Source organism: Amborella trichopoda, chromosome 7 (assembly GCF_054954075.1).
Source record: "Amborella trichopoda isolate Santa Cruz 75 chromosome 7, AtrichopodaSantaCruz75HAP2 v2.0, whole genome shotgun sequence".
In the NCBI taxonomy this organism is placed as follows: Eukaryota; Viridiplantae; Streptophyta; class Magnoliopsida; order Amborellales; family Amborellaceae; genus Amborella; species Amborella trichopoda.
In genome coordinates, this window is record NC_142342.1 from 3,435,896 (window position 1) to 3,462,800 (window position 26,905).

Below are 26,905 nucleotides of genomic sequence, written 5' to 3' on the forward strand. Positions count from 1 at the left end.
TAATTCAGTGAATCCTCTTATAACAAAAATACAACTGAAATTCATAATGACATACCAAAATTTTGATTTCAGTTACCCAAACAACCTTTCAATCTAAGTTTGAAAAGCTGGTCAGAGGATCATACCTTCTCTGAAGTCCCAAGAAGCTGATCTTCATCCTCTATTTGATTGCTCACATCCTTCTGACCTTCTCCCTCTCCCATACCTGTTCCACTTGCATCTTGACTCTTATCACCACTATTATCATCTTTCTGGCTCTCTTCAGCCACTCCAAAACCCTCGGTATTCAGCAACAAGAAGCCATTCGCCAGCAAGTGAGTCATTTCTGTCACCTAAAGAAGCATAAAAGACCAGTCCAGAGCCATCAGAAAGAATATACATATAACATGGAATAAATCTTAATGTTGGAGAAAGTACTTACTTTCTTATGCATGACTAGGTAGTCAAAAAGAACTGCCTCACCACTGATCAAAACCATGTCTAATAAGACATAAAGATGGTCTAAATATACTCCCACTCTTGTGCATATATCAGGTAGTTTCTGCCCTGCATAATCAACAAGGCCAACCTACAAAGCACAACCACATAGCAAGGGATTATTCCAAAAATTAAAAGCAATGCAATACTTAACGAATAAAGCAAAGCAGCTCCAACAAGGCTCCGACTGAAGGGCTGATCAATAGAAAAGCCTGTTATTATTTCTCCAAATTCCGATTCTGTGAAGAATCTCTCCATTTTTGTTTTGGACAAGCAGCAATGAAAAAGAGAAATCTTATCCATATAAAAGGCGGAAGAGGAGCAGGAATGAAAGCATACCGCAGCAACAATAGTTTCTTCAAGCCCAACCTTTATAACGTCTAATTTCAGATTCTCCTTGTGTTGTTCAAAGAGACTTCTCCACATTGCAAAATTTCCACTAACAGGACCTTCAGATACAGTATGACCCCCATTTGGTTGAAAATCATAATTTACAAGAACATCTGCAACCTCATGGGCAGTTCTCACATAGGCATCCATGAATGAGTTATCCTTTTTGGCAAAAGTTTCCGTAAATACAGTATCCAATTCATGGACACTCCCCAACTGGATTTCTGGCTCCTGCTTGGCATTAAATTCTTCTTCAATTTTATTACCCTGCAAAAATTCCAAAATCCGTTATTTTTGTTTTTTTCATTATGTTCTTCTGCATCTAGTATTACCGTTAACTCTTCGCCCAAGGCAATCAACAGAACTCACAGTTCCTCGCAATTAGTTTTTACATTCTAGTAGGTCATCATATTCTGGTAACAGCAACAAGCTCAAGTCATATATGTATGTATCTATCATAGATTAACCTCTCTATGTGGCGTATACTGCATATTACGTAGTGATTTTTACTCTTATCATATGCATTATGCTGCCACTGCCTGATTATCCTTACTTTACAATTAAGTGTACGCTGATGTCCATAATTCATTACAGGTCATGGAATTCAATACACCCAGTGATGTATCTAAATATTACCCCTGAGACAGAGGTAGCGATTTAAAATCTGGTACTGTTATCCTCCCTGGTATTATGTTCAGGAACTTATGTTCAGGAACTTGGATGCCAATTCCAATATAAAATTTAAAATAGAAAAGCATTTCATTAATTCATAGACTCTATGGATGTACCTCGTCTATAAGATCTCTGATATAGGTCAGGAGAGATTCCCTCACAAATTGGCTCTCAGAGGCTGGCTGCAAGAGCATCTCAAGGCCTTCACCCATTTGCCGTATGATACAGAAGTTCTGGACCACTAGTTCCTCCATTTGCTTTGGAACAATGTAAGGACGCTCACATGAAGGATGTGTGGTCACAAATCCCTTAGAACCCAAGAAGTATTGATCCAACATTTCCTGTCAGACAGAAGCCACTTGTCAACAAATATGGAATGGATTGTTTCTTTTTCTTTTTTCCCCCTTTCTGAATGGACCAACTTTTCATGATGGAGTAAGAGTATAGACAGCAACCAGATGCAAGAAATGGCTTGACCCAAAAAGTAACAGCTAACCTTAGCTTTCAGAAGATCAGGGATGAACTTTTCAATGAACAAGGACATTTTGTTTGCTTCAGCTCGGACATCCTTGCAAGTACTTGAATGTGAATCTTCAATTGTTCTCAGCAACAAAGACACATCACTTGATGTGTCATATAGACTGTCCAATAAATGCTGCAATGATAAAGACAGATGAGTTGCACCATTTTCTAATACTTCACAGCAGCTGCAAGAATGTTTAATAGATAAAACAGATGGCTGAATGGAGAACGTGATGCCAATGGTATATTCCAGTTCCTTAATCAAACTGCTCCAACAAATTTTTATGTAGTCTAACTCCAACCACCAGTTTAACAGCCTCATATGGTTCAACAAGAAAATAAGATTCTGTTCTGGACACAGGGTTTCAAATTTCCGTTTTTGTGACAAATTGTCCTGGAGCAGTAACTTTTGAAATTGGAGAAACTTAAGGTATTACTTTCAAAATATAATGGCCCACAAGAGGAAAACATTTCAGGAAAAATTGTCAACAATTTGGCCGGCCCAAATCTCGACAATTTGGTTCTGGGTGAGTTTGGGACAAGGCTGGGGTAGGCATCTAAAGACCATTTTATTTCCTCCGAGGGAGTGGGGAAAATTTGCCCACTAGAAAAGTAGAACCCCAAAAAAGTAACCACTGAACTGCGAGTGATTCAGAGAACGCTAAAACTACTGTAAGTTTGAGTCAGTTGGCTTTTTGACCTTTTCAATGATTTGGACCACTTCAAAAGTCTCAAATTTTCCACACTCAAATCAACAAGACTGCTTGGCTCTGTCAAGGACTGAAGTACAGACAGCTATGTGTAAATTTTAAGCAATCATTTCCAATAAAATCACCTTTTGCTGATGCATACACTTGTGGGTGGCAAGCTGTCTAGGGGAAAGAGAAAACTTTTTGCAACCAAGACCTGAGAAAAAGAGAATTGCCCAATTACATTTTGATATGAATAACGGAATAGGTAGACACAATTTCTGATTCAAATGATCCATTACCAACTATCAAGAAAGGTAAATGATCTAGAGCAGACCGTAGAGAAAAAAGGGTCAATACCCAGTTCATTGAATGGATAAGTGAGCTTCCGCAAATATTGGAGCTCATTGGAAAATGCACCAGCAAATTCTCTCTGATGCCTTTGTATGGACATGAGATGATTGAGGAGAGCAGTTGATTCAGTGACCTGCATAGCACACATACTATATCATGAATATGGAATCAACTTCATCCTGGTTTATATAGAAAAAATTATGTTAAAGGATCCTGAATAGTTGGGAAAAGGCTATGATGATGACTATATGCAAAAAGATCCCATGCTACCTTTTGCATCTAGCATGTTGCCCGCCCCTAAGGGAAATTGACCAAAATTATATTCCAAAACTATCCTCAAATCACTATATACAAAAATTAATAATTTTTCATTCTTGACATCTAACAGGCATAACCATCAATATGGAAAGGACCCGGTTTCCATGAGGCCAAGCCCGCATATGTAGAAATGTGGGCTTCTTAATAAATCTATTTTTGGGATAGATTTTAAGACTTAATTTTTAAAGACATGTAATCTCTAACATGGAAATCATGAATATGAAAAAATAAGTAAGTTTTAAAAACTAGAAATAATAATTCTAGTAAGAAAACATTTGGACCGTTAGTTTCCATTGTTTTTAGATGGAACAACTACTTGCATCCATCTTTAAGATGGATCCTTTACACTTTTTGGACCGCATATGTAGTCATGCGATCGAGCCCGAATGAAACAATTTCCCATATGGAAAAACTACCAGAAATCATATTGTACAGTGAAACTATATATTAAAGACATTTTTGGGTAAACTTTCCATCTGCTATGTGCAAATTACCATTTTGTTATCAAGATCTTTATGGAAATTAAGGCTACTTTCTCTTATCTGCTGCATCATTGCCATGTTCTTGTAGTAGCAAAGGCTCGCCGCTTTCCAGATTAACTCACTCTTTTCAGCTGGCAACCAAGGAAAATGACCATAGCTAATCTCGTTGAAACTTCTATCATATTTCCCATTTTCTTGGAGCAATAGATGTCTAACATCCCACGATGGTTCAAGAAACCAGCTACTTGGATCACGCTCCCTCTGCAAAAGATTGATTTCCAGTCATTATCAGAAGAATTGCAGTATCAGTCACAACAATAACAGGAAAATCAAGATCTCCCAAGTTAGTTTATTTGAGTGCACTATATTGGGGGTCATCACCATCCAAGAAATGGAAGTAAGTGACATTAGTAAGACCCTCTATCGGGCTCATATTCTCTTCTGGTGAATTCCACAATTATCCATCATCTCATTGGATGGTGATGACCCCAGCAGGCCATGTTTTTCCATTGTCCATTGTGCCATTATATGCCTGCCCTTAATGCAATGATGCTAAGGCATTGCTTAAATCCTTGAAGAAGTATGATAGAACTGTCAAATTATCCTCGAGATAAAAGAAAAAATAGATGTATGCATGGGAATTTCCATTGATGGCAGAAGTCAGAAAAACCAGTTGGACAGCTAAGAATTGAAGGAAGAAATATTCCATATATAAATACCTCAGCGATCACTGATTTATTACTGGATAACCCAACTCTATCCAGAAACTCTAGAAGGTTGTTTAACACTAGCTTCATAAGCTTTTTGCTCCCATGGTTGAGGCGAAGGTGCATAAATTCAGCAACATTTTCATGTAATGTCTCTATTGAAATCCGTCCTTCCTGACGTAATTGACATGCTGATTTAGAAAACACACACTGGGATATGTTCATTGCAGCTTTCTCAATTTCTTTAAGGGGTAATGAATCTGCATCATTAGAGTTCTGGTAAGCAGCAACCAAAAAAAATTGGAGTAAAGCCCAGTACGTAGTTTAGCTATAGAAGAACAGCATTTCAATTTAAGCATATAAACCTTGAAATTCCTCTGATCCAGGGCCTAGCAAACCAAATTGGACTGCGTGTCCCGAGCATAAATGCTGTAAATCAGACTCAATTGTGTGTCTCCAGTTCTCATAACAAACAGCCAAACTACAAAAACAATAATATGATATAGTCATGCAAATATTCCTTCTACAATAGATGCAGATGATACACAATTTCTTTTTTCTGAATATTCTAACAAAGAAATGGGGGAGGAAACCTTTCAGTAGAACTGGATGGGACAAAATCTATCACACTTGGCAGCATCTTCATATTTATAGCATCTCCTTCAGCAGGTATTTGGTTAGCCACCACTGCAGGACTTCGAATCGCCAGTCTTGCAGCTTCTTGGGTTAATATAACCATTACAGGCTGTTGCAATATGTCCTGCACCGTAGAACAGGAGAAATAAGCAAAACTGTGGCGACAAGTTGTTCAAAATATTAATAAATAAGGTAACATGACTTTATAAACTATGCATAAGTTAATTTGACATTCACAGCAGAAAAGGCAAGGCTTCATGACATGAAATAAAATTCTGAAATGAAATACAAAAAAGAAAATAACCATAGTACACGATGAAGATCATTTTATGAGTACATCCGGACCCAAATGTTAGATACTATCAAATGAAACTATAGGAGGAAGCAGTGAGAAGAAATTGAATCTTGATCATATTTTATTCAAATTAACAAAAAAAAATGTTAGTTGAAAAATGTTAGTGACATTTATCCAAAGATTGTCTGAAACTACCACCAGTGGTTCAACTCAATATCAAGAAAGTCGTGGGGTACCCAACTTGGACACAACTCGATCTACAAAAGAATAAACATATCTGGAATTGACCAGCAATGCAATAGTTTGAAGTTCTTAGCCTTATATAATGCATTGCAGGTAGAAATATCAAACTCACATATCAAACAAATAATGAGTAATCAAGAAAATGAAACTCATTTTCTCAACAATGAATGCAGAGAGACGCTCGCAAAAAGATGGGTCCAAACAATAAGACTTTAGGAAGAAGAGGCAAAAGTCACAACCCTTGAAAATAAAAATGTTTGTCCACTCCCACTTATGTTCTGTTCGACCTCCCATTTTCTCTATGCAACAAAGTGATTCACTTTTGCACCTATCATTTGAATGACGAATGGACAGAATATAGGATAATACAAGTGATGACATTTATGACACATTAAAAAAAAATGATAGAATCCAAGAACTAAAGTACACCTACTAAAGCTAAATGACATGTCAATCAACTAAACAAAATGAGATAGTTCTCAAACAATTTAGAAAGGACATATAATATACATTGAACTTTTGTAGAAGCTTTCGAAGTTTCTGATGAGTTCTTTTAGACATTTCCGTTAAAGCAACATATGTGTGATCCTCCCATTTGCAGAGCTTCGAGAAATCCTTCAAATCCTTCTCGATATTTTTTCTACCAACTCCCACATGTTTTAAAATCCTGAACAAGAAACAAAGATCCAGAAAATATCATTAGTACATAAAAAGCAAAACCCACAATTTTTATCGAGTGGGAACTCATCGGAGGAGATTCTTCTAGAAACATGATCATACAAGACAGCTTTGTGAGAAATCCATACTTACAATGGCAAAAATTGTACATAATATCCAAAAATGTTGTACAAAATATTTGAGTTTGCCTTAAGCTGAGGTCTGCAAGATCAAAACCACAGAAATTGTACGCATAAACACACTATCAGAAGAAAGAAACAAGACTATATTTAGACACGTCAAGGTAGCAACCATCATCAAAGCAAAACAAATAATGAGCATACAACTTTATATTAAGAGAAAAGCATGGCGTTAATACTTGGATCATGCCACTAACACGCAAAAGTTTATTACACAATTAAAACATGATAAAAATGCATTTGAAGACAAGGGTGCACTCGTATATATTGAGAAGAAAGAGACAGAGCTTTGGAACTCATAAGTTTGTAAGTTTCAAAAGTTAAATACACTAAGAATGCATCTGAATGAATCAAAGCATGTGATCCCCGCATTATGCATGAATGACAAAGGATATAAGTTGAAGTTCGCCTATAGTTTTGAAGCAATGGAAAAATTATGCGCACAAATATGTGATAGAAGTACTGGTACAGTAAGGTCTGCAAAGTTTTCGATATGCTCTATTGGAAACATTCACAGGTATGGCTGTAATACAAACATTTTTACCGATCATCTCAGAAATGATTCCTATTATCAACTGGTATATAAGCCAGAGTAAATTAGTAAAATGTTTCCTTAAAGATTAACCCTATTAGAAGACAAGTATATGAACAGAAATGCAAATTTATGAAGTCAAACAAATAATAACTATAAAAAAAGTCATACAAATAATTTACAGCTACAAATTAATTAAACAATTGTAAATGAAGTTGCCATAACAAACTTGTCATGGCAAGTTTCAAGATTAGTTCAAGTGTGTTTCAAAACATTTCAGCCATGCTTCGAATTTATTGCAGAGGCATTTTTGTCTATGATAGGATGCTTCCAAGAGAAACTTTATAAAATGAACCCTAGTGGGATTCCCTCATTGTTTGAATCCCTTCTCTGACTCTAATTATCAGAAAAAAATTAAGTTCAAAAGGCCATTCTCATATTGATTGAATAATTGCAACTGGGCATAAGTACCCCAAGAACAACGGATATACTACATAAGAAATACAAAAGTAACAAAGAAATACCACGTACAAACATTATACCTCCAAAAAGATCTATTTCAAAAAGCAACTTTAAGATAAAATATGTAGTTCAACTCCTATAGGCCAAGTCCCTGAGCAACATCCTACCAGGTGATGGTAAAAAAACAAAAAGAACTCCTCTGACACACATGTACATAGTCGAATTTGGAAAGGGGAAAACTGCTTATGAAATGTCTTACATTCAGTATTAAATCTCCTTGAATAATATGGTCTCACACACAGTTATGTAAATTCCAGGATAAATAAAACAAAGGAAATCATCATTAACTATAACATGCTTTTGGTAATGGAAGATAATCCAGTTATCTTACATGGATTCACTTTCAGAACCAGCATGCAAGTTAATACAAGTGATGAACTGTCCGTGAAAAGCAAGGAGAAGTTCTAAGCGCTTCTTGAACTCCCCTGCATTGGCTGTCTGCATAAACTCCTCTAAACTGCAATTAGAATTTACATCATGTTAAATATTGTCAACTAACCATAATTTGTCTGTAACCAGTCAAATAAGCAGTAGCATACCTTTGAATTGTGGAAAGATTTCCGTTGTTCACCTCACAGGAAAGTTTCCGATGAAGAAGGGAGTGCAATGGAAACCACAGCTGCATTGTTAGATAAATCAGAAACAGAACAATTATACTTGTTCCTGCTTGTGAGAAGGTTATCTAAATCACATTTTCCATCATTCAGTTTTTAAAAGTGTTAACCTTGAATTAGTGAGAGAAAGAGTGTACAAGAAACCTTGGCCGACCACAAAAAAGGAGCTCAAGGAAAGGCAAACCAAAAAGAATCAAAATCCTCTTGTAGGAGGTTACAATGATACACAGCAACCAAGAAAAACAGGATGATCCATAAGTCCAACAATCAAACTCAAGAAAAACAGGTTACCTTTCCAGCATTCAGTTCATGCTGCTCTTGAAGGTCATCAAGCAAAGCAGGCCAACAATCAAACTCAAACTTGCGCCAACGACAAATGAAAAAGTAAACCGGCTGCAATTGTTCTGGATGCAAAAAGATAATTAGAATAACCTAACTATAAGTTAGACCAGACTCGAGAGAAAGCCATCAAAGAGATGTGCCTTACCCGATAACGATGAAAACTTTGAAGCATTTTGCTCCCATAGTTGAGCTCTGCTTACTAAAAGTTGTAATCCGACAAGAGCCTTCACAGGAAACAGGAAAGCAACAATGAAACTCAAATTTCTTGATATCTGTCAAAATAATCGGCAAATGCTAGAGGACAGGAACAAACTTTCAGTACCTTTAACAGGGGCGTTTCCAATGGAATAGCTAAGAGCATGTCAATTATTTCCAAAATTTGCTGGAGGGTGACATTTTCTGGCCACTCATTTAGGAGAGAAACTACCCTTTCTTGAAGAGAGAAAAGGGGCTTTACCATTTGAGCCAACTCCCGAGTGTTGGAATCCTAGTAAGAAAGATAGAAACATAATTATGAAACTGAAAATAAAAAGAAGAATGAATCTTAAATAAAAAAAATGACACATTCCGCAATACACCTTATAGATGTTGTAGGCACGAAGCATTGGATGTGAAGAATCAGAAATCTGCTTGTGCTCCAAAGACAGTTGAAGCAAGTGACTCAGCAAAATACGTGAATCCAGGCCACAGGGTAATGAAGCCCACAGCTCTGAAAGCAGGGAGGATTAAACGATTTTCCAGAGGACAAATCAATTACATGTTTCTGTGCGATTATGTAGTGTCTACAGCTCAAATCAGGGAAGGGAAATGTCACCTCTGTTGCCTCTGATGATCCTCATTCCAAACTTGTAAGAGACAAGAAATTCATGCAACTTATCATCTTCAGTAACCTGAACTCTACAAGGCTGCATTGAAAGGCATGAGGTCCGGTACCAGAGCAGAACTAGTGAAAGAAAATATTATAAGAAGTTTCCATATATCTAAAAACAATCCTAGCATGGATATGTGAGTAGCTTCAGCAACATGCAAAAAGCTACAAGCATTTCAACAGATGATAAGAGAATCAAACACATCACAGCCAATTTTATGACCCGCATCGTGTGTCTTATGAGTACAAGGGTTATCAAACAATAAAAAAAATAACTTACGTAATCCACAAGGTTACTTGATCCAAAAAGACGATTATGGACATGAATTATGTCTCTTAAGAGTGAGTCATCGATGAAATCCCAAGCATCCTCCATATCTTCAGTCTTCATTTCCTGATCCTTCTGATGTCCCCCCCCCAAAAAAAAAAGTGCACTCCTTTAAAAACTTATCATGAAATAAACCATTTGCACAAGAAAATATTGGCTATTCAACAATCTTCAGGCAAAATTATCCGGAGACAATTAATTAACAGGAAAGAGAAGATTGTTACCACTTCTGGATCTGTTAAAATATCTTGCCACTCCAGAGACCAATTGTCCTCTGGGACAACTTTTCTCAAATCCGAGATATCAACTTCAAAACTATCTTCTATCTTGAGTATACGAGGTTTAAATTTGTACAAATCAGCCTTATCACCTACTTTCGACTTCAGATGTACTTTCATATCCATCCAAAGAGCCGCAAAATGGTCAAATATCTTATTTAAATCCTGACACAAAAGTGACAAGAGCTATCAGAAACAACACCTATCACATTCTTCTGAAGACGGAATCATAGAGAAAGCAGAGACACTAACCTCCATCAAATCATGATCCAAGAATAACGAATTGAAGATATAATGCGCAACACGAATAAGATGAATTTGAGAAATGGTAGCATGGGAGTGCACACTCAACACCTAGGATCGAGAGGAAGAATGTCAGCAAAGGTGGATGTATTCTAAATTGGAAGTATCTAAAATGAGAACAAACAAAAATAGCAACTCTAAGCACTATATTTGAATATGCGATCGAAAACATTTACAAATAAACATGAAATTTTTTCCCAGCATAAAAAAGAACTGAATATATGTCAATTAAGAATAAGTTCTCATAAGAAAGGTAAACTGCTATCAATTGAGTCTCTACAAGGACTTACTACTGCAGATGTTCCAGATAACTTATGAAGCAAATCCACATTAGGTAGACAAATTGCTTTCCCAGCAGAAGCTGATTCTGAACTCTGTTTTCTTGGGAATTCCATGAGTGAACAAAGTGTGTCCTGGTGAGAAAAGAGAAGTCAATTAGGAGCAAAAGTGAGAAACAGAAAGAAAGGTGCCATTTATAAGACTTGCAAGAAGTATGGTCACTCTCCACTAAGATGACTTACATGAGTTAGGTCAATATTGGCTTGCCCGACTTTATTCAGAATATTCTTCTGCATTGCATTTAATGCAAGAAAATACAAGCCCAATTTCATTTCATATACAGCAACTTGAATGGGCTGAACTATATCCATATAATTAGTATAATTTACTGCAAGTTGATCAACAAATCTGGCTAATTTATCCTGAAATAGAAGAGAACAAAATTATCAGAAAAAAGAAACTAATAAAGGATAAACCCAATGACAGAATGCTTTAAAAGTTGCATCATGGTAAACCAAACATCGAACCAGAGAATGCTTATATCGAATAACTAGTCCAAGCAGTGCATCATGCATAGCAAGCATGACATGGATAGTAATTTAAGATATTTATCAACATTGTATAGATAAATACCTTACTCTAAATTTGCAAAGACGAAAAAATAAAGAATCATAATTAAAAATAAAATTAAAAATTAAAATAAAAAATAATAACAAAATCGAGAAGAAAGGGCTATCTTTTGCCTATATACGCATAGGAATGATATGTATTAGCAAGCTCCATGTGCATATCAATTTCGGATTTTTCAAATGTACATGTTAGAGAGAATCACTATTCGGAATAAGGCAATATTAAATCCTTTAGTTTTATAAAAATTATTCTGAAAATAAATTCATAGTTTAAAAGAACAAAAACTAATGTGTCATATTCCTTTCTTTTACTTGAAAATAAACACTATTAACAAAATTCAGAAGAACAGAATTTATGATATGCCTATACGTGCAAAGAAACTATATCCATTGAGCAATGATTGTATCATAGTATAATACAACCACACTTCTAGAAAACCATGTTTTTGGCATTTGTATGACTCAAAATTTTGCATACACATTCTCTTCATCCTCATACTCAAATCTTATGAAAAAAAAAATTCAATTTGTACCCTAGATATAGTAAAAATTAGTACCCTCCCACAATGAATCTCGACCGTCCATTCGATGAATTTCAAGATTTAGGCCTTAACAAATCAAAAATCACTTTCTTCTTTTTTAGCATTGTTAATCTAATGATGATAACACTATATAAAAATTTTGGGAATAAAAAAATCCTTTTGAGGCCTATATCTAACCTTCTCACTAAAATGGACATCTTATATTAATTGGGCTAGAAAAACACTTTTTAGGGCATTTTTTACTAAATTTTCATTTTTGTGATTGTTCTTTAGAATGAAAAGAGTATACATCTAAAAAATTGCATCAAACAAATATACCTAACATGGTTTTTTAATGTAGTTGCATTATATTATGATACAACCGTTGCATGAAATCATTGCTCATATCCATTAGGACACTATTATGTACAGATAGAATATTTTTCATATCTCTTAATATAGATCAGCATAAATTATTTTAAAAAAAAAGAAATTCGTAATTAAAAAAAAAAGTAATCCTTGCTTTTACGCAAAGATAACTAATGATTAAGGATGTTTAGAAAAGTAGGAACTCATCTAAAACTTACTTATGCAACGAAACCTTGTTTGTTAAGTCTGCTGTGTAAGGAGAGGGGGATTCCTAATTTGCAAGGAGAGCGACCAAAATCCAAGTTTATAATTGAATCAACAAAATGAAGGCCACTATCTGTTTGGTGACGACTTGCACACATACATTCCAAGAAATTTAGAATATGTACTATGGATGAGAAATAATTTTACAATTTTACAGCATATTTGCCTATATTTATCTATTTATTTACCTGCCAGAAGCATACTCGGTCCTGCTGCAAAATATTGTATTCAGTTTCCATTTCTCTCGTCAGTCTATCAAGGTCATCGAGTGATTCATGGAAATCAACACAGTAGTAAACTAAATCCTTGAAATTAGCCAAATGAGGACGGAAAACAACCTGTTACAAGAGGACAATATTTCTACTTAGAAATGAACACAGTTGCCAATCTCGATCCAACAAACCATTACAAGTACACTGAAGTCTCCACTCTCTAGCATACAAGGGCTATAAATCCTACACAGTTGTTAACTAAGCAAAAAACACAGAGAAGATTCCATATCTGCCAACAATCAATCATGATATTGAATAAAATGTTGCAAAAAACACGAGAAAGGGCTTAGCATTACAACCTTAGCTTTCAACCTCTTAAGCTCTTCTTTGAGCATTTGAAGTGAAGATTCTCGATCTCTGGAATTCGCAGTTAACAAGTCCCTTCCAGCCAAATGGTCACATTCTTGGCGAACCTATTCAATTAATATATAACAAATCAGTTTGGTTCCCATAATAACTTAAAAAATTTGCAACTCAAAGGAAAGAAAAGAAAGACTCATATAAATAAAAAATAGAATATTAAAATGAAAAAGATTAAATGAACACACTGTGTCTCATGCTAACATCCAAATCAAATAGCATACAAAAAGTAAAGAACCCCCAAAATGTATCCATTTTGCGCAAGCACAATCTTTTACTAACAATATGCATTAGCCAAAAGATAATATACTCCCACGGGAGTATAGTGTCCATTTACTCCCTCAAGTAAAACCCCACCTAGAATTAATTTTGGGATCCCAAACATTGGGGATGTAACCTCTTCAACCTATAGATTAACCTCAAATAAAAAAAAATTCCTAATTGTACCCTCTATGCACTTGAAAAAATGTCTCAAGATTGAATAGAAACCATCCAATTTTTAGATGGTGAGATCTAAGTGTTAGAAAACTCAAATTTCAGATTTTTATTTTTTGAGAATAATTATCCACTAAGTAGGTCTTTTGATTGAGGGAGTAGAAGTAAACTATACTCCTGACAGAGCATAGCAGACGCGCTCTATGCATTATGTCGCAGGCCAATGACCCCCTCATCAAACATATCTTACATTAAGGGGTAGGAGTTCACCATATAGAGACACACACGACAGAATATACATATCATATATGCACACAAATATAGACGTAGATAGACATATATGTGTGAGTTTAACATAGAAAGAGATGGATACACTAAGTATATCCTGAATAACAAATATCAAAGCTATGGATTGAAGGCAAACAAAGACATGGTTCATAGACGAAAGCATTATAAGCAGACATGCACTTTGCTGTATTCATATTCACGGCCCACTGCTTTTCAGAGTAACAGAACATGCAAGCATGCATAGATTTATAATAACATACGAATAAAGAATACACCCCGTAAGTGCACACCAATATGTGGTTTGTGAACCATTGAGATTGCCATAGGGTATATGAAAACAACTTACATTCAAAATTTGTCAGCAAATACATACCTTGATCTCGAGTTCACATACAGTGATCTTTTCTGATAACTTAGCATACTTGCAAGCATGTTTCGTGGCAGGATCACGAGCACCCCGGTTTACTAACAGGCAAAATCGCAACTCCCCAATATGTAACCATGCATGACCAAGGTTGCACATAAAGTCTATAAAAGAAGTGTAGAATAAGAATCAGGTGTGAAACAAGAGGAACCACTCATGAGTTTCCCATATTCAGTAGCAAATTGTGATCATGCAACAGTGGAATTTGTTGATTCTCAACATGCAAAATATGGCACCCTGTTTTTCTAATGATAAAATAGTAGCATTTATTTATAATATAATTACAATGAAAAATGTCACTCAATATTACCCTTAGAAGCGGATTCATAGTAAAGCTCCTTGACCAAAGGTCCGACGTGCGAATTAATCAGCGCCACCAGTTGGCCATGCCTTGAAGATCGAAGAATCAGTTTCAATTTTTCCAGATCTTGAGACGATGCTTTCTGTGAACAAAATATAACAATCAGAAGAATCTGGGGTAAATGAATTTCAAATGAAAATTTGATGAAGGGCAAAATTACTCTTATTTTAATTTTTATTCAATTGCAAAGGATGCATATTTTAATTTTAGTTTTAGGGTGTATTTTTAGGGTTTTTAAGTTTTTGAGGGATTGTAGGATTTTTTTTTATATTTTCTTTATTTACTATTCATGGTACTATTCACAGTTATTGTTCATCAATTATTGTCTACAGGGGTATTTTTAGAACTTTAATACTGTGTAGGGGTATGTTAAGTCTTAAATGTTTACTTAGATCTCAACTTAATTTTAGGGTTTCATAGGCTTATAAAAGATTAGATGCGTCACATTTTGAGATGCTTATATTATTGGAATGAATTTCACTTTATGAAGAAGAAAGTTCTTCATTTGTTGGCTTCATTTTCAGCCATGTCTTTTCTCTATAATTGCTGATTTTACTTGTTTGAAGTTCAGGAGAAATGTAGATTCCTTTCCTTCCTATATCAAAGTTAAAAAATTAAAGATTAAGTTTTCCTTGTCAAAAAAAAAATATCCATGGCCGAGCAAAACAAGTAGTTAATAAAAGACATACAAGTATTAACTATGCAACGATAGCCCCAAGATTGGAGGTTGAATGATGCGGGCAAGGCAAATGCACGGGGAACAAAATCAGTTGGGATGAGTGTATGATAAACAAAAAGAATCACTAAAGAATGCATTTCTCAAGTTAAATGTTGGACTGGTATCATTCAACTGAGAAGTATAAAAGCATCGCAATCCATGGCACAAGATACAAGGATATAAAATAACTAGAATATATCCCACATAGAATCACAATCTTTGAAACCCAAACAATACACCATCATAAATGCCTGTCACTATTTAATTTAGGAAAAGTAATTGATCTGTCAGGGGATACACTCCGACAATAGCATCCCCTGACACACTCAAGCATCCATCGCAGATGGATGTCAACCAATGGTGGCCCCATCCAGATTCATGATTAAGGGTGTTAAAATTATATTAGAAAATCTCATTTTCTATTTGTTTAAAAGTTATACCCTTTAGATTCATACTCATCATGGTTTAGATATTCAATCTTTTAAATTTTAGATCCAAAATCTATTGTAAATAGATGAGGTGGCAAACTCGTAGAAACCTTGTCCTTTAATTAACATTGGAAATAAGCAAAAAGAACGCATACCATTTTATGGCCTTCCTGAATTGAAAGCAACATTGACTTGAGTTCCAAGAATTTGTCTTCATCAAAAGACTTGCGATGAGCAAAGATAATCTGGCAAGCAGTGAAAGAAAGGATCAGTAATGGAGTTAACAGAGAAGCTTCCAACTCACTAAGGAATGAACCAAACCTGCTGGAAGAGAGAACGAGCAGCAGAGTAAACCACTTCATATACAGCCCCCATTGAAGAAGCATCACGCCAAAGGCTTCGAGTAACAACATTAAGAAGCAGGCATTGAATTGCATGGTCATTGACAACGACACCACGCTGACTGAAATGAAGAAATAATAATAAAAGATTAATCATTTCACAACAAAAGCTGCACATTTCATCACCTTGACAGATCTTGAACCCTATAAGTAACATCAAAGTTGGGTGGTCTAGATTGGAGAAAGAAAAAGAAGACCCGGAAAACAAATTCCAATGAACAAAAACACTAAAATACGATAAATAGAGTATAATAAGATCACATGATAGACTCAATCGTCATTCACATAAATAAAAAGAACAGCAGTAAACAGCTGAAGTCTCTCCAAGCAGAAAATATTGAAATAAATATAGAGCCCACATTCAACTTGCAAAAACATCTTACAGAAATGCGTCAACTGCTAATGTCTTCGCTAGCTGGAATAGAGCACTTGGTCCCTGAATATCATTGTAATTCCATTCAGCGCAGTTCTGTATGTTGGACAAGAAAGTGCGATGTATCAAATTGAAGAACGTTTAGAAGAGGAAGAAGCATTATACCCAAAGTAAGTAAACTGAGAATTCCTAAAAAGGAAAACATGTTTCCGGAAATTAATGTGTAGAATTAAAGTACTAACCTTGAGTGGTTTTTGGCGGGGAGTCCACAAAGATGAATGCCAACGGAACCACATATCCAGCGCAAAACTTGCCACTTTTGTAGTCACTGATAACAACAAAATGTTAGATAATTCAAAATACAACCCAATGAAAAAGAAAAAGTATAACCAAAATTTGGAAAAGCAAAAGGGACGGCCAATTTACCAGATTCCACTGAGGACCAATCACGTAAAACTTGCATCATACTTTCATGAGGAGAAAAATCCAATGCTGGTCTTGATGATGACTTCAGCGAAAATTCCTTAGAGCAATTCAAACGTTCAACGATTTGCAAAAGAACCTGAAGTTAAAAAAAAAAAAAGTATCAATTTTATTTTTTATTTATTATTTTCTTGATAGAGAGAGAGGATACTAGACAATTTTCAAAAAAAAAAGGGGAAAAAAACCATATGTGTGCCACTTAATAGCAAGCAATGAAAGTCTGAGGTGCCCAAACTAAAATTTAAATTAGTGTTGAATTGGGTGTTTCTTGCATTATCAATTGGATGACCATTTAGGTACATTTTGGTTGATACCATTAAAAGCAATATCTTTATATCAGAACCATCATGTGTCTATGCACATTTAGGCAATGCCCACTCAAAAGCAATATCTTAATCTCAGAACCATCATTGTCACTGCATGGTTTTATTCGTGCACTAGAAAGGAAGTATGGCTTCTGCAAAATAAAAAAGTAACTTAGGTTTTCTGGGTACAAGCACTTGACCTGATGCTGATCACCAGGCTCTTGCAGAAGATTCTCCGATAATGTTTGAAGCAAACCCAAATCCAGGTACCAGCTCTTGATATCATTTAACGGAACAATCATGAGCCACTGCTCGTATGCTGAGATTGTGCAGAAATTATGCAAGTGAAATGAACAACAGTCGGATAATTTTCCAGAAAGGCAACTTGGATGATGGCCCATGGGATCTATAACTCCTTCTAGAATATGCCTCTCCAATTCAACCAATCTCAAAAGCTTCTGTAAGTCAAAATGAGTCCCACAATTTTAGTAGAGAGTACATTTTTCAATCAGCTAGTGAAATAATTTAAAGGAGTACCTGGTGTATCTCTTCCAAATGACAAATATTATCAGAGTTATGATGGCCACTTGCAGATATACAATTAGAGGACAAGGAAACACCTGGAGCATAACACACATTATAAAACATCTGCAAAAATCATATTGAGATTATCCAACATATCATATATAGCATTAGCAAAATGAATAGTAATAGACTGCACAAAATGAGGGATTAGATAATTTCATACCAACAATACAGTCTTGAAAGAATACTAGTGGAAATGCATACATATAAAAGAGAAGAACAGGTGCCAAGCCACCAAGAGAAGTATTTTCAGCAACAGTTGGATTAAACATAATCTACCACCTTCAGATATCAGGAAAGAAAAGCATAAATGCTTTAGGGCATTACAATGCAGTGTATTGCCGGCATTGCCAAGACACTAATACTTGGGAATGGGAATACCATTGCTGCAGAAGAATCTAGCTTCAGTGTATGGAATTCTAATAAATGGTCACATCAACAACGGTAAGTTTAGACAACGTGCATTTCAGGATACACTGCATTTACTAACAAAGAAATTAAGAGAATAGAAAGATATTTGTCCACAGACTGAACTCAACCACCCTAGCAAGACCCCACACATACCTCAGGATGCCAAGCTTCAAAACCTAGAAAGATGGATTCCCCTTAATCACTGCCATGTGAGTTTTTTTGCTTGTCACGTGACAAAAGGAAAAATTAATTTTTTGCTGTCATGTGATTTTTTATTTTTTGTGCTTTCTTGTAAATTTGTGTCCATATTCTACAAACTATACAAGGAGTGTGGATGTACATTCAACTTTTTTTTTTTTTTGAATATGCCGATGTTGGGTGTACATTCAACTATTATAAATATAAATAGAGTTACTGGTTCCAACAATAAAAAAATAAATAAAATAAAAGATAAATAGCTGAATTACCTTGTTGGGAAGGGTTATCACCTTTTCACCAAATGATTTAGGGTAATTATCGTAAATATACCTATATTTTAGCTTAATTGAAAAAAAAAACCAACTTTCAAAAACCTCGTATAAACCTTTTTTCATCTTCAGGTTTTTTTTTACGAAAATAACCTTCACGGTAGTCATTTTACTGTAATTCACATTAAGTTTTATGGTAATTAAAATACCGTAATAACTTGAAGTAGTATTACGATAATTAAAATACCGTAATAACTTGTAGTATTACTGTAATTAAAATACCGTAATAACTTGAAGTAGTATTACAGTACTTTAAGTACTGTAATAGATAACATTTTCTTTACGGCATTCTTTCTACCATAATGTTTCCATTTTATACGGTACTTTAACTATCGTAATGTTTAACTCATTTTATACAGCACTTTTAATCCAATGTACCCCTCTTTCTCTCAACTTTCCCACTCTCTCTCTCTCAATCCCCCCAACAAACCATCTCTAACCCTTTCAACTCTCCTGCCCGTCCTTATCTCTATTTCATCTCCATCCGCCCCTAAACTTTCTCTCTACTCCACACCACTTTTCTCTCCTTTCTCTCTCAAATCTCTCTCACACGTAAAACCCGTCTCTCTCCCAAGTCTCATCTCTCTCTCCTCTCCCTCATTGGTCGAGAAGTAAGCCATACATGGTGCATAATTACGGTAAAAAGAATGTCATAAAGAAAATCATTTTCGTCCCAAGTCTTATCTATTACGGTACTTGAAGTACCGTAACACTGCTTCAAGTTATTACGGTATTTTAATTATCGTAAAGTCAAGTTATTACGGTATTTTAATTACCGTAAAACTTGATATGAATTACGGTAAAACGGCTACCGTGAAGATCATTTTCGTCCAAAAAAACGCGAAAATGAAGAAAAATGGTGTAGACGAGGTTTTTGAAAGTTGTTTCCAATTAAGCTAATTTGCAATAATTACCCAATGATTTAAGCATGAATTAGTGTAGCAAGTTTATGCAAGAATCTGACCACAGAACAGGCCCACAACCAGCAAGGTTAAAGACCTTCAGTGCCAGTTTTGATACAAAATTCTTTCACATAGTAACTGAGTTGTAAATATTACTGTAGACTTTCCCAATTCCCTTTCTCCCTCTAGAGTGTTCACTCTATCCAGGACACCTAATCTCACGCACACTTTTTCTCTCTCTAGGACATTCCCACTCCCACGCTCTCTATGGTTACATACTGCAGAATATCAGTCTCTCTTTCTCCCTCAAAGGTCCTTTACACAAATGCTAGGGCAATGCATACACTCACTCTTCAGGATCTCTAACACACTCTCTCTCTCTGGTATTCTAGAGAGAGGGAGAGAGAAAAGGAGAACTAAAGCTGGGAGAAGGATGAGAGAGGGGGCAAGGAAGGGGACAACCTGATAACCTCAGTTTTTTCCCCCATTTGGAAATGCTGCTATGAGTTGAATCTCCCAATAAATACCACTTTCAAGTATATCATGTGTACTATTCCTAATTGGGTATCAAACAATTAAAATCCTTCATTGGTATTTAGTTAACACTATTTCGCCACCATCCAAAAAGACTGTAAGTCAACTAAGCAAGAACCAGACAGCCTTGAGTCACTGGTATTCTCAACTAAAAGAAAGTGACCAAACACTGAAAGATAAAGCTATAGCAAGTTGCTTCATGTTTGCCTCTTCAGAATAATCTTTCCTTTTGTCACATGACAAGTTTTGTAGCGTATTTAAGCCTTCAGAAATCTTTATATCATAGGCCTATATGAAACCACAATATGCAACAACCAATTAAGTTAACCCAAAATAAACAGACGTCAAGTCAGCTTATCAAACGGAAGCAACTGAAATATGATAAATGAGCTATCAAGTAATTTAAACCATTGTTTAAAAAAAAGGTCCACCCGGCACCTAGGCACTTGGAGGACCTCAGGGCGCACACCCAGGGCAAGGTGACCCTCCCTAGATGCCCACCCAAGCAGCGCAAGCACACCCGGCACCCAGTTCTACGTGGCATCCAGGTACGGTGCCCCTTTTATGAAAATAAAGTGCCCCATAAGAGGTATTTTTGACCCACGATTTTTTCATAGAAGGCCATTGGGAGTATTCTACCCAAAGTGCAAACAATGGGAATCTAAGCCCCCAAATCTATTTTTTGAGATTCTCTATGAATCGAAAAAATATATATATGTATATGAGATCTCAAGAAACATACATAAGCTTACTCTTCATTGTTGCAATTTAATTTAGGGTGCTAGTGAAGATAGTTGAAGGCTTTTGTCGTGTGTTCTAGCTGGAAATATGTCAAACACATCGAAGAACAAAGATCAGGCAAAAAGGTTAGCTTAAATTCAATATTTGAGATTTCTTTTTGGATTTGAGGTGTCTTCTTCAGGTTCTAATAGGTGTGCGGATCCGTGATGGAAATATTGTATTAACCCGGATAAAAATGACAGAAAAATAATATGCAATTTTTGTGGACATGTTTCGAATGCCAGTATAAATAGATTCAAGAAAATCTTGCCGGTATTAAAAGGAATGATGCCCCATCTAAAAAATTTCCTAATCTCGTAAAGAAAGAGATTCTTGACTACACAGAAGCTGAAAAAAAAAAAAAAAAAAGATTAACAAAGGCGAAGGATACAGCAAAATCGAGGGCAGCATTAATATTTTTGATGATGAAAATAGTGATGAGGATGATGAAAGGGAAGAGGTCGGCCGAGTGTCAGTATTTCAGTGTTCCAAGAGGGGTTGATGTCTTTTTTACACCTAACCCTGAGACTGCAGTTGAGATGGGGAAAGGCAAGGGGAAGAAGCAAGCGATGCTAAAAAATACATAGAAGGAAGATCGAGGCCGGGTAATCAGTAAATTGCTAGGTGGTTTATCATGCCAGCATTTCTTTCAATAGTACTCAATTAAGCAGCTTCCATACAATTTTGGAAGCAATTGGCCAATTTGGGCCAGTGTTGAAAGGCCCAACCCCTTATGAGCTTTCACAACAGAGCCACTACTGAAGAAAGAGGTAGAGCACACTAAGATAGTACCGCAAGACCCATTAGATAGGCTGGGCTCAATTCAGGGTTTCCATAATGACTGATACCTGGAGTGATAGGAGTAGAAAGAGCATCACGAACCTGTTGGTGAATTGTTCCTAAGGGAAAGATGTTTTAGATCCACTGATGCTTCTAAAGATGTTCATGATGCATAGTATACATTCTCTTTTATTGGTAAGGCCATTGAGGAGGTTGGGAAGAAGCATGTAATTCAAGTGGTCGCAGATAATGCTGCTTGAAATTTAGTTGCAGCTCATTTCCTTCGCCAGAAAAGGCCTCGCATATTTTGGAGACCTTACTCTACACATTACATCGACCTCCTGCTTGAGGCCATTGGCGATTATGAAGACTTTGAAGAAAGAAAGTGTTTATGAAGATTCTGCCTAGTGATAATTGAAGAAAGATCTCCTCTCTTCTTTTGCATTTCATCTTGTCTCGAGTATTACATCCTCTTGCAGTGGACATTTGGGCTATTGATTTTATACTTCTCTTTTGTATTTCATCTTGTCTAGTTGTAATCGTGTTCATGTGTCAGTATGGAGTATGCATACTCAGTTTGGATTGGATAGTTGGAGGTTCACACACCATGGACTTGTTCATGTCTTTTACTTTTTTCACTAAATTTTCAATGATTTGAAGTTGTGAACGTGTTTCAACATTCCTGAAATATACTTGCATGGAAAAAAGTTGTTTAGAATACATAAAAATGCAAAAAAAATATACACAATTAACAGGACACAGATGCAATTTTTCACCTCAGGGCGCCTAAGGTTCTAGGCTCCCAGCCGCAAAACAGTACGATGGCACCAGAAAACAGTGACAGGACTAGGTCTTACCTTCCATTGCCAGCACACGAATCTCTGGTTTAGCAGCTATAGCAGCATCCACTAGATATTTCTTTTGAGAATGGACATCATCTACTACACATATAACATATCAGCAAAATGGGTTTTAGAAATAAATCATTTCGATATCAGAGAAAAAGAGAAACTAAACAAAATAACATCAGAGGACCTGAACATATCTGGTTTTTCAATGTCATTGACCTCGGCCATATCTCCTCACAGAAATTCAAAAGCTGTTGTGATTTGACAAACACATCCTCTGAAGACGGCATTACTGGGTGCCCCCCATACTTCCAAAGCATGGAATTTCCCACATAGAAATCTCGAGAGAGCTCCACATCTAACTTCCAGCATTCATCCTATCACAAGATCATTATCCAGTTGAAATTTGTTTTTTGAAGAGGATCATTATCGAGGTGAAATTCCTTTTTTGTATTGATTATTCTTTATTCTTTACCTACTCTTTTCTTATCATTGCATAAGTGAATTTCAGAAGCTAAAGTAAAATGAACAACCAAAACTCAAATATACCAGCATACGATCCGCGAGTTCAGGAAAATGCTCCCGTAGCTTTGACACTTCCTTCTTCAATGCATTCAAAGAAATCCACAAGTAATCATATTGTGACAAATTTACTGCCTTCCATATAGAAATATGGTGCTCAAGAAGGTTAATGTAAAATTGATGAAATAGATCAAAGAAAGGCGACTCCACAATAACATCAAGCAGACCCATTTCCAACTTCTTCAATGCATTAATTAAGTGTCGTGCAGAGAGATTAAACCTTCCATTTAGAGACTGTGAATTGTAGGCTCTGTAATGAATGTTCTTCAGAGCATTTGATGCAACTTCATCTTCAGCATTCCACTGCTGAAAACTGAGCCTCAACAAGTCAACACATCGTATGGCATTATGCAGAAGTTTGCCGCAATTTCTCAGACAATCATTTGATGTAGCAAATTCCACAACCTCCATTGACAACAATGGCAAATGCTGGACTTCAACAATCTTCCCTCTATTTTGTTGCTTTTCAGTATTTTTACAATAAGAAATAATTTCTGTCCACTGATCATCAATCTTTCTCCAAATTGGATGGTCTCTTTCTCTTTCAAGTATTGCCACAAAACTTCGGAGGAAATTGCAATGCGGTTCCATTAGAGAAGCACACCACTTGAAATACTGGATATAAAGGTTGAGATCACTACTTGTTGCCTGTTCCATGGTCCATGTGGCAGCAAAGAAGAGCATGTTGTTGACCATTTCCAAACAAAAATCTGAAGGTATGACAGGGTTATTTGAAGCATTAGGGAACAGAATAAATTGTAACCAGTGAACTGGAAGCACACGTGGATTGAGTTTCTTGCATTCAGGTAGCCTAGACAGTCCAAGGAGGCCCTTTGTACTGGACTGCATCTTAAAGCTCCAACTGCTGCTGATAACTTGAGAAGAAGCAACTTGTGCTCCCAGGAACTCCAAATACATGCAATTTTGTTTAACAAAAGTTTCTCTCGAATACCAGAGGAAGCTTTTTAATTCAAGTGGTGTTGGCCACCCACCAGGCAAAGATAAGGAGCAGCTCAAAAGTGGGCCTTGTTCAGATGGACCCAAACCCGCTAGAAACAAGGTTTCTGCATGGTTAACAATATCTCTTCCTTCAGTGGAACCAAATGAAGACCTGTATATGTGATCCCAACTTAAAAGCAAGCTCTCAGAAAGCCCAGAGCCATTCATCAGGAGTAGCTGGAATAAACGAACCCACCGGCTAAGTTCAAGGAGAGAGATATGGATGCCAAGGCGTAAGCCTTCATCTTTAGCATATGCATGCGCTTTTGCCATTGCCTCAACCAATTTATATACCGGAATCCCCGACAAAACCAAGAATCTCTCTGCAACCTTCAAGTCTTCTTTCTTAACATCAAAATCAGATGTTATTTCAGCTGATATCCAGTATGGCGGCAGTAAAAAGACCTCGACACCTCTATTGCGCATTGCCCTGGATACTTCTCCTTGACTAGGATCAACTGTGAAGAACATGCGAAAATTGGGATGGGTATGCAATACCATTGGTTTTCCATTCACAAGCCCGCGCTCGTTTATAGTAATTGAACCACTTGGCTCAACCAATGAATTTAACCTATCAAGCACCTGCATAAACAGTCTTAAAATAACCTTTATATGCATAGAGACAAAATCAAATTTTACGTATTTAGTCAAGCATCAAAACAATAACACACTAATATACATGCATATCAAACCCATTAGTGAAGCCAAGGGAAAATACAACTGACCGTGGGGTTGCAGAGATTTGCATTCTCCAGAACCACCCAGTGACCAAGCTCAAGAGCCTTGATCAAGCCACCAGAGACCCACTCAAATTTTCCGGAATATGACTTGGACTGAGAGTTCCTCTGCAGAGCACGAATGGTATCCCGTATGTTATCCAGATCATTAAAGGACCAAGATACATTTAAATGTGCATCTTCAACACCCAGTTCCAATTGTTTCACAATTTCAATCAATTGCTCCTGCGGATTTATTGGCCCCTGCATCCAACTCCCGGGATCAAAGCTTGCAGAACTACAATATTTTATTCCTGATTCCAAAGCAAGCCAACTCTTGAGCAATTTTTCACCACATTCAGCCAATAATTTCCATGGGGAGTATTCCAAGCATTTGGTGCAATACTCAACAATGTAACCTTTAACACGTTCCAAAACATAGCTCCAATGTCTAGGAGCATCATACTGCTCAAAGCTGCCAAGCAAATCCGACATATCTGTCCCAGACGATAGATTGAATTCGTGCAATGAATTTCCAGAAAGTTCTGCCATTAACCTGACCAGTGAGGTTTTCCCAGACGAAGGTGGGCCCACTAGTATGCACAACCATCTATGTTGTACACATTGCAAAGCAGCTTCTAAGCTGTGACCCAGCCCAGGAAGTAGATGAAGTCCACTTGGGGAAGTCTTTGTGGGTTGGACCACATTTCTTTGGACACATGCACTGCCTACAATCAAGTAGCTTGGTTCAATTCGAATTTTTGGGGAGTCATTTAAACAAGGTTTCACATCAAAAACTTCCTTATAGAGCTCGACCACTTGCATTCGGTCTGCTTCCGTGTGCATTCTTTGAAGATAAACAACATTGAGGAAGCAATCTACTTTTGGGGTTTCAGCTGTGCCAAAAAGTCCAATCACAGAACGTCAAGGCATGATTTCTACTTAGCAGATCAAGAAGAGTACATAAAAAACGGCAATAAAAATTGGTTCTATGAATGGGCTCAGGGCTAGGTGGTCAAGGTGGTGGGGCATCACAACGTGACGTCTTGGGCCCCCTCCTTCCCGCTGAACAACCCCAAAAAAAAAAAGTTAAAAATTTGGACCTCAATCTTAATCTGGGGAAGATGGACATCTTCAGATATAATTTGAATGGTAGCTTTCTTAAGATTTCAATTTTCTGAAGCACCTCCACAGTTCATACAGGCATCCCAAGCACATTTTTTATATTTTGCCAAAGAAAGAAAAATGCTTCCCTAGCCTAATTAACAAAATAAAGTAAAAGAGTGTTAACCTTCTATAAGTTGGCATGACCGTAGAATATCACGCAAATTAAATTCCCAAGGAGATCCAATCTGACCATATTTGTCATCTAACATGGTATCTTTATAAAGACGGTCGTTAAAGCAAATTAACTTTGAAAGCAAGTCCCTGGAGATCTCCGGATGAAGCGAGCTACAGATAAAAAGGTAGTCTTCTTCACACAAAGCATCCACAAAAACCTACACAATATAACAGCAGCTTTATACAACAATTCAATCAAATTTTCACATGCAAATGAACCAAAAACCACAGATTTTTTATCAAAATAACTTCAATCTCAATTAAAAAACATATCAAATGTTGCACTCCTTTCGTGAATAAAGAGTTATTTATGAAAAGAAGGTATTGGAGAAAAGAATTTTGACTAGATTGGCAGACCTTAGTGAAGCGATTGAGGAAGGACTTCGGAAGGGCTTTCCTACCACCACCCTGATAAGAAGGGTTTTGACAAGCAAAAACTCTGAAAGATGGTGGGCATTTGTAGGTGCAATCCAGTTCTGGAATATAAACCTCACCACGGTGATCCAAGATAGCATTTAATCCCTGCAAGTGTAGTGCATTTAAGAATGAGTCAATTAACTT

General features: G+C 36.4%; 1 protein-coding gene across 7 annotated transcripts in view; it reads right to left on the reverse strand.

Moving 5' to 3' along the window:
* LOC18447189 (midasin-like protein) overlaps positions 1–26,905 on the reverse strand; it is a 62,879-nt gene that overhangs the window by 6,061 nt on the left and 29,913 nt on the right. For 3 of the 7 annotated variants that reach the window (XM_088872329.1, XM_088872331.1, XM_088872332.1), the window contains 42 exons: positions 26,702–26,866; positions 26,295–26,502; positions 25,013–25,899; positions 23,256–24,869; positions 22,894–23,083; positions 22,716–22,799; positions 17,877–17,959; positions 17,540–17,797; positions 16,978–17,113; positions 16,794–16,879; positions 16,562–16,647; positions 16,099–16,240; positions 15,933–16,022; positions 14,581–14,713; positions 14,220–14,374; positions 13,063–13,176; positions 12,680–12,829; positions 10,951–11,130; positions 10,720–10,842; positions 10,379–10,480; positions 10,073–10,291; positions 9,801–9,923; positions 9,467–9,557; positions 9,231–9,361; positions 8,975–9,139; positions 8,798–8,876; positions 8,602–8,714; positions 8,236–8,315; positions 8,028–8,153; positions 6,596–6,664; positions 6,296–6,452; positions 5,205–5,371; positions 4,977–5,092; positions 4,624–4,871; positions 3,917–4,165; positions 3,111–3,237; positions 2,897–2,967; positions 2,036–2,194; positions 1,656–1,880; positions 817–1,134; positions 422–568; positions 126–332 (listed from right to left, as the gene is read on the reverse strand). In XM_088872329.1, coding sequence (XP_088728455.1) covers positions 126–332; positions 422–568; positions 817–1,134; positions 1,656–1,880; positions 2,036–2,194; positions 2,897–2,967; positions 3,111–3,237; positions 3,917–4,165; positions 4,624–4,871; positions 4,977–5,092; positions 5,205–5,371; positions 6,296–6,452; positions 6,596–6,664; positions 8,028–8,153; positions 8,236–8,315; positions 8,602–8,714; positions 8,798–8,876; positions 8,975–9,139; positions 9,231–9,361; positions 9,467–9,557; positions 9,801–9,923; positions 10,073–10,291; positions 10,379–10,480; positions 10,720–10,842; positions 10,951–11,130; positions 12,680–12,829; positions 13,063–13,176; positions 14,220–14,374; positions 14,581–14,713; positions 15,933–16,022; positions 16,099–16,240; positions 16,562–16,647; positions 16,794–16,879; positions 16,978–17,113; positions 17,540–17,797; positions 17,877–17,959; positions 22,716–22,799; positions 22,894–23,083; positions 23,256–24,869; positions 25,013–25,899; positions 26,295–26,502; positions 26,702–26,866 — 8,373 coding nt within the window. Of the gene's footprint in view, positions 1–125; positions 333–421; positions 569–816; positions 1,135–1,655; positions 1,881–2,035; positions 2,195–2,896; positions 2,968–3,110; positions 3,238–3,916; positions 4,166–4,623; positions 4,872–4,976; positions 5,093–5,204; positions 5,372–6,295; positions 6,453–6,595; positions 6,665–8,027; positions 8,154–8,235; positions 8,316–8,601; positions 8,715–8,797; positions 8,877–8,974; positions 9,140–9,230; positions 9,362–9,466; positions 9,558–9,800; positions 9,924–10,072; positions 10,292–10,378; positions 10,481–10,719; positions 10,843–10,950; positions 11,131–12,679; positions 12,830–13,062; positions 13,177–14,219; positions 14,375–14,580; positions 14,714–15,932; positions 16,023–16,098; positions 16,241–16,561; positions 16,648–16,793; positions 16,880–16,977; positions 17,114–17,539; positions 17,798–17,876; positions 17,960–22,715; positions 22,800–22,893; positions 23,084–23,255; positions 24,870–25,012; positions 25,900–26,294; positions 26,503–26,701; positions 26,867–26,905 lie in introns of those variants that run through there. The other 4 variants (XM_088872330.1, XM_088872333.1, XR_016059487.1 and 1 more) reach the window with 4 other exon arrangements.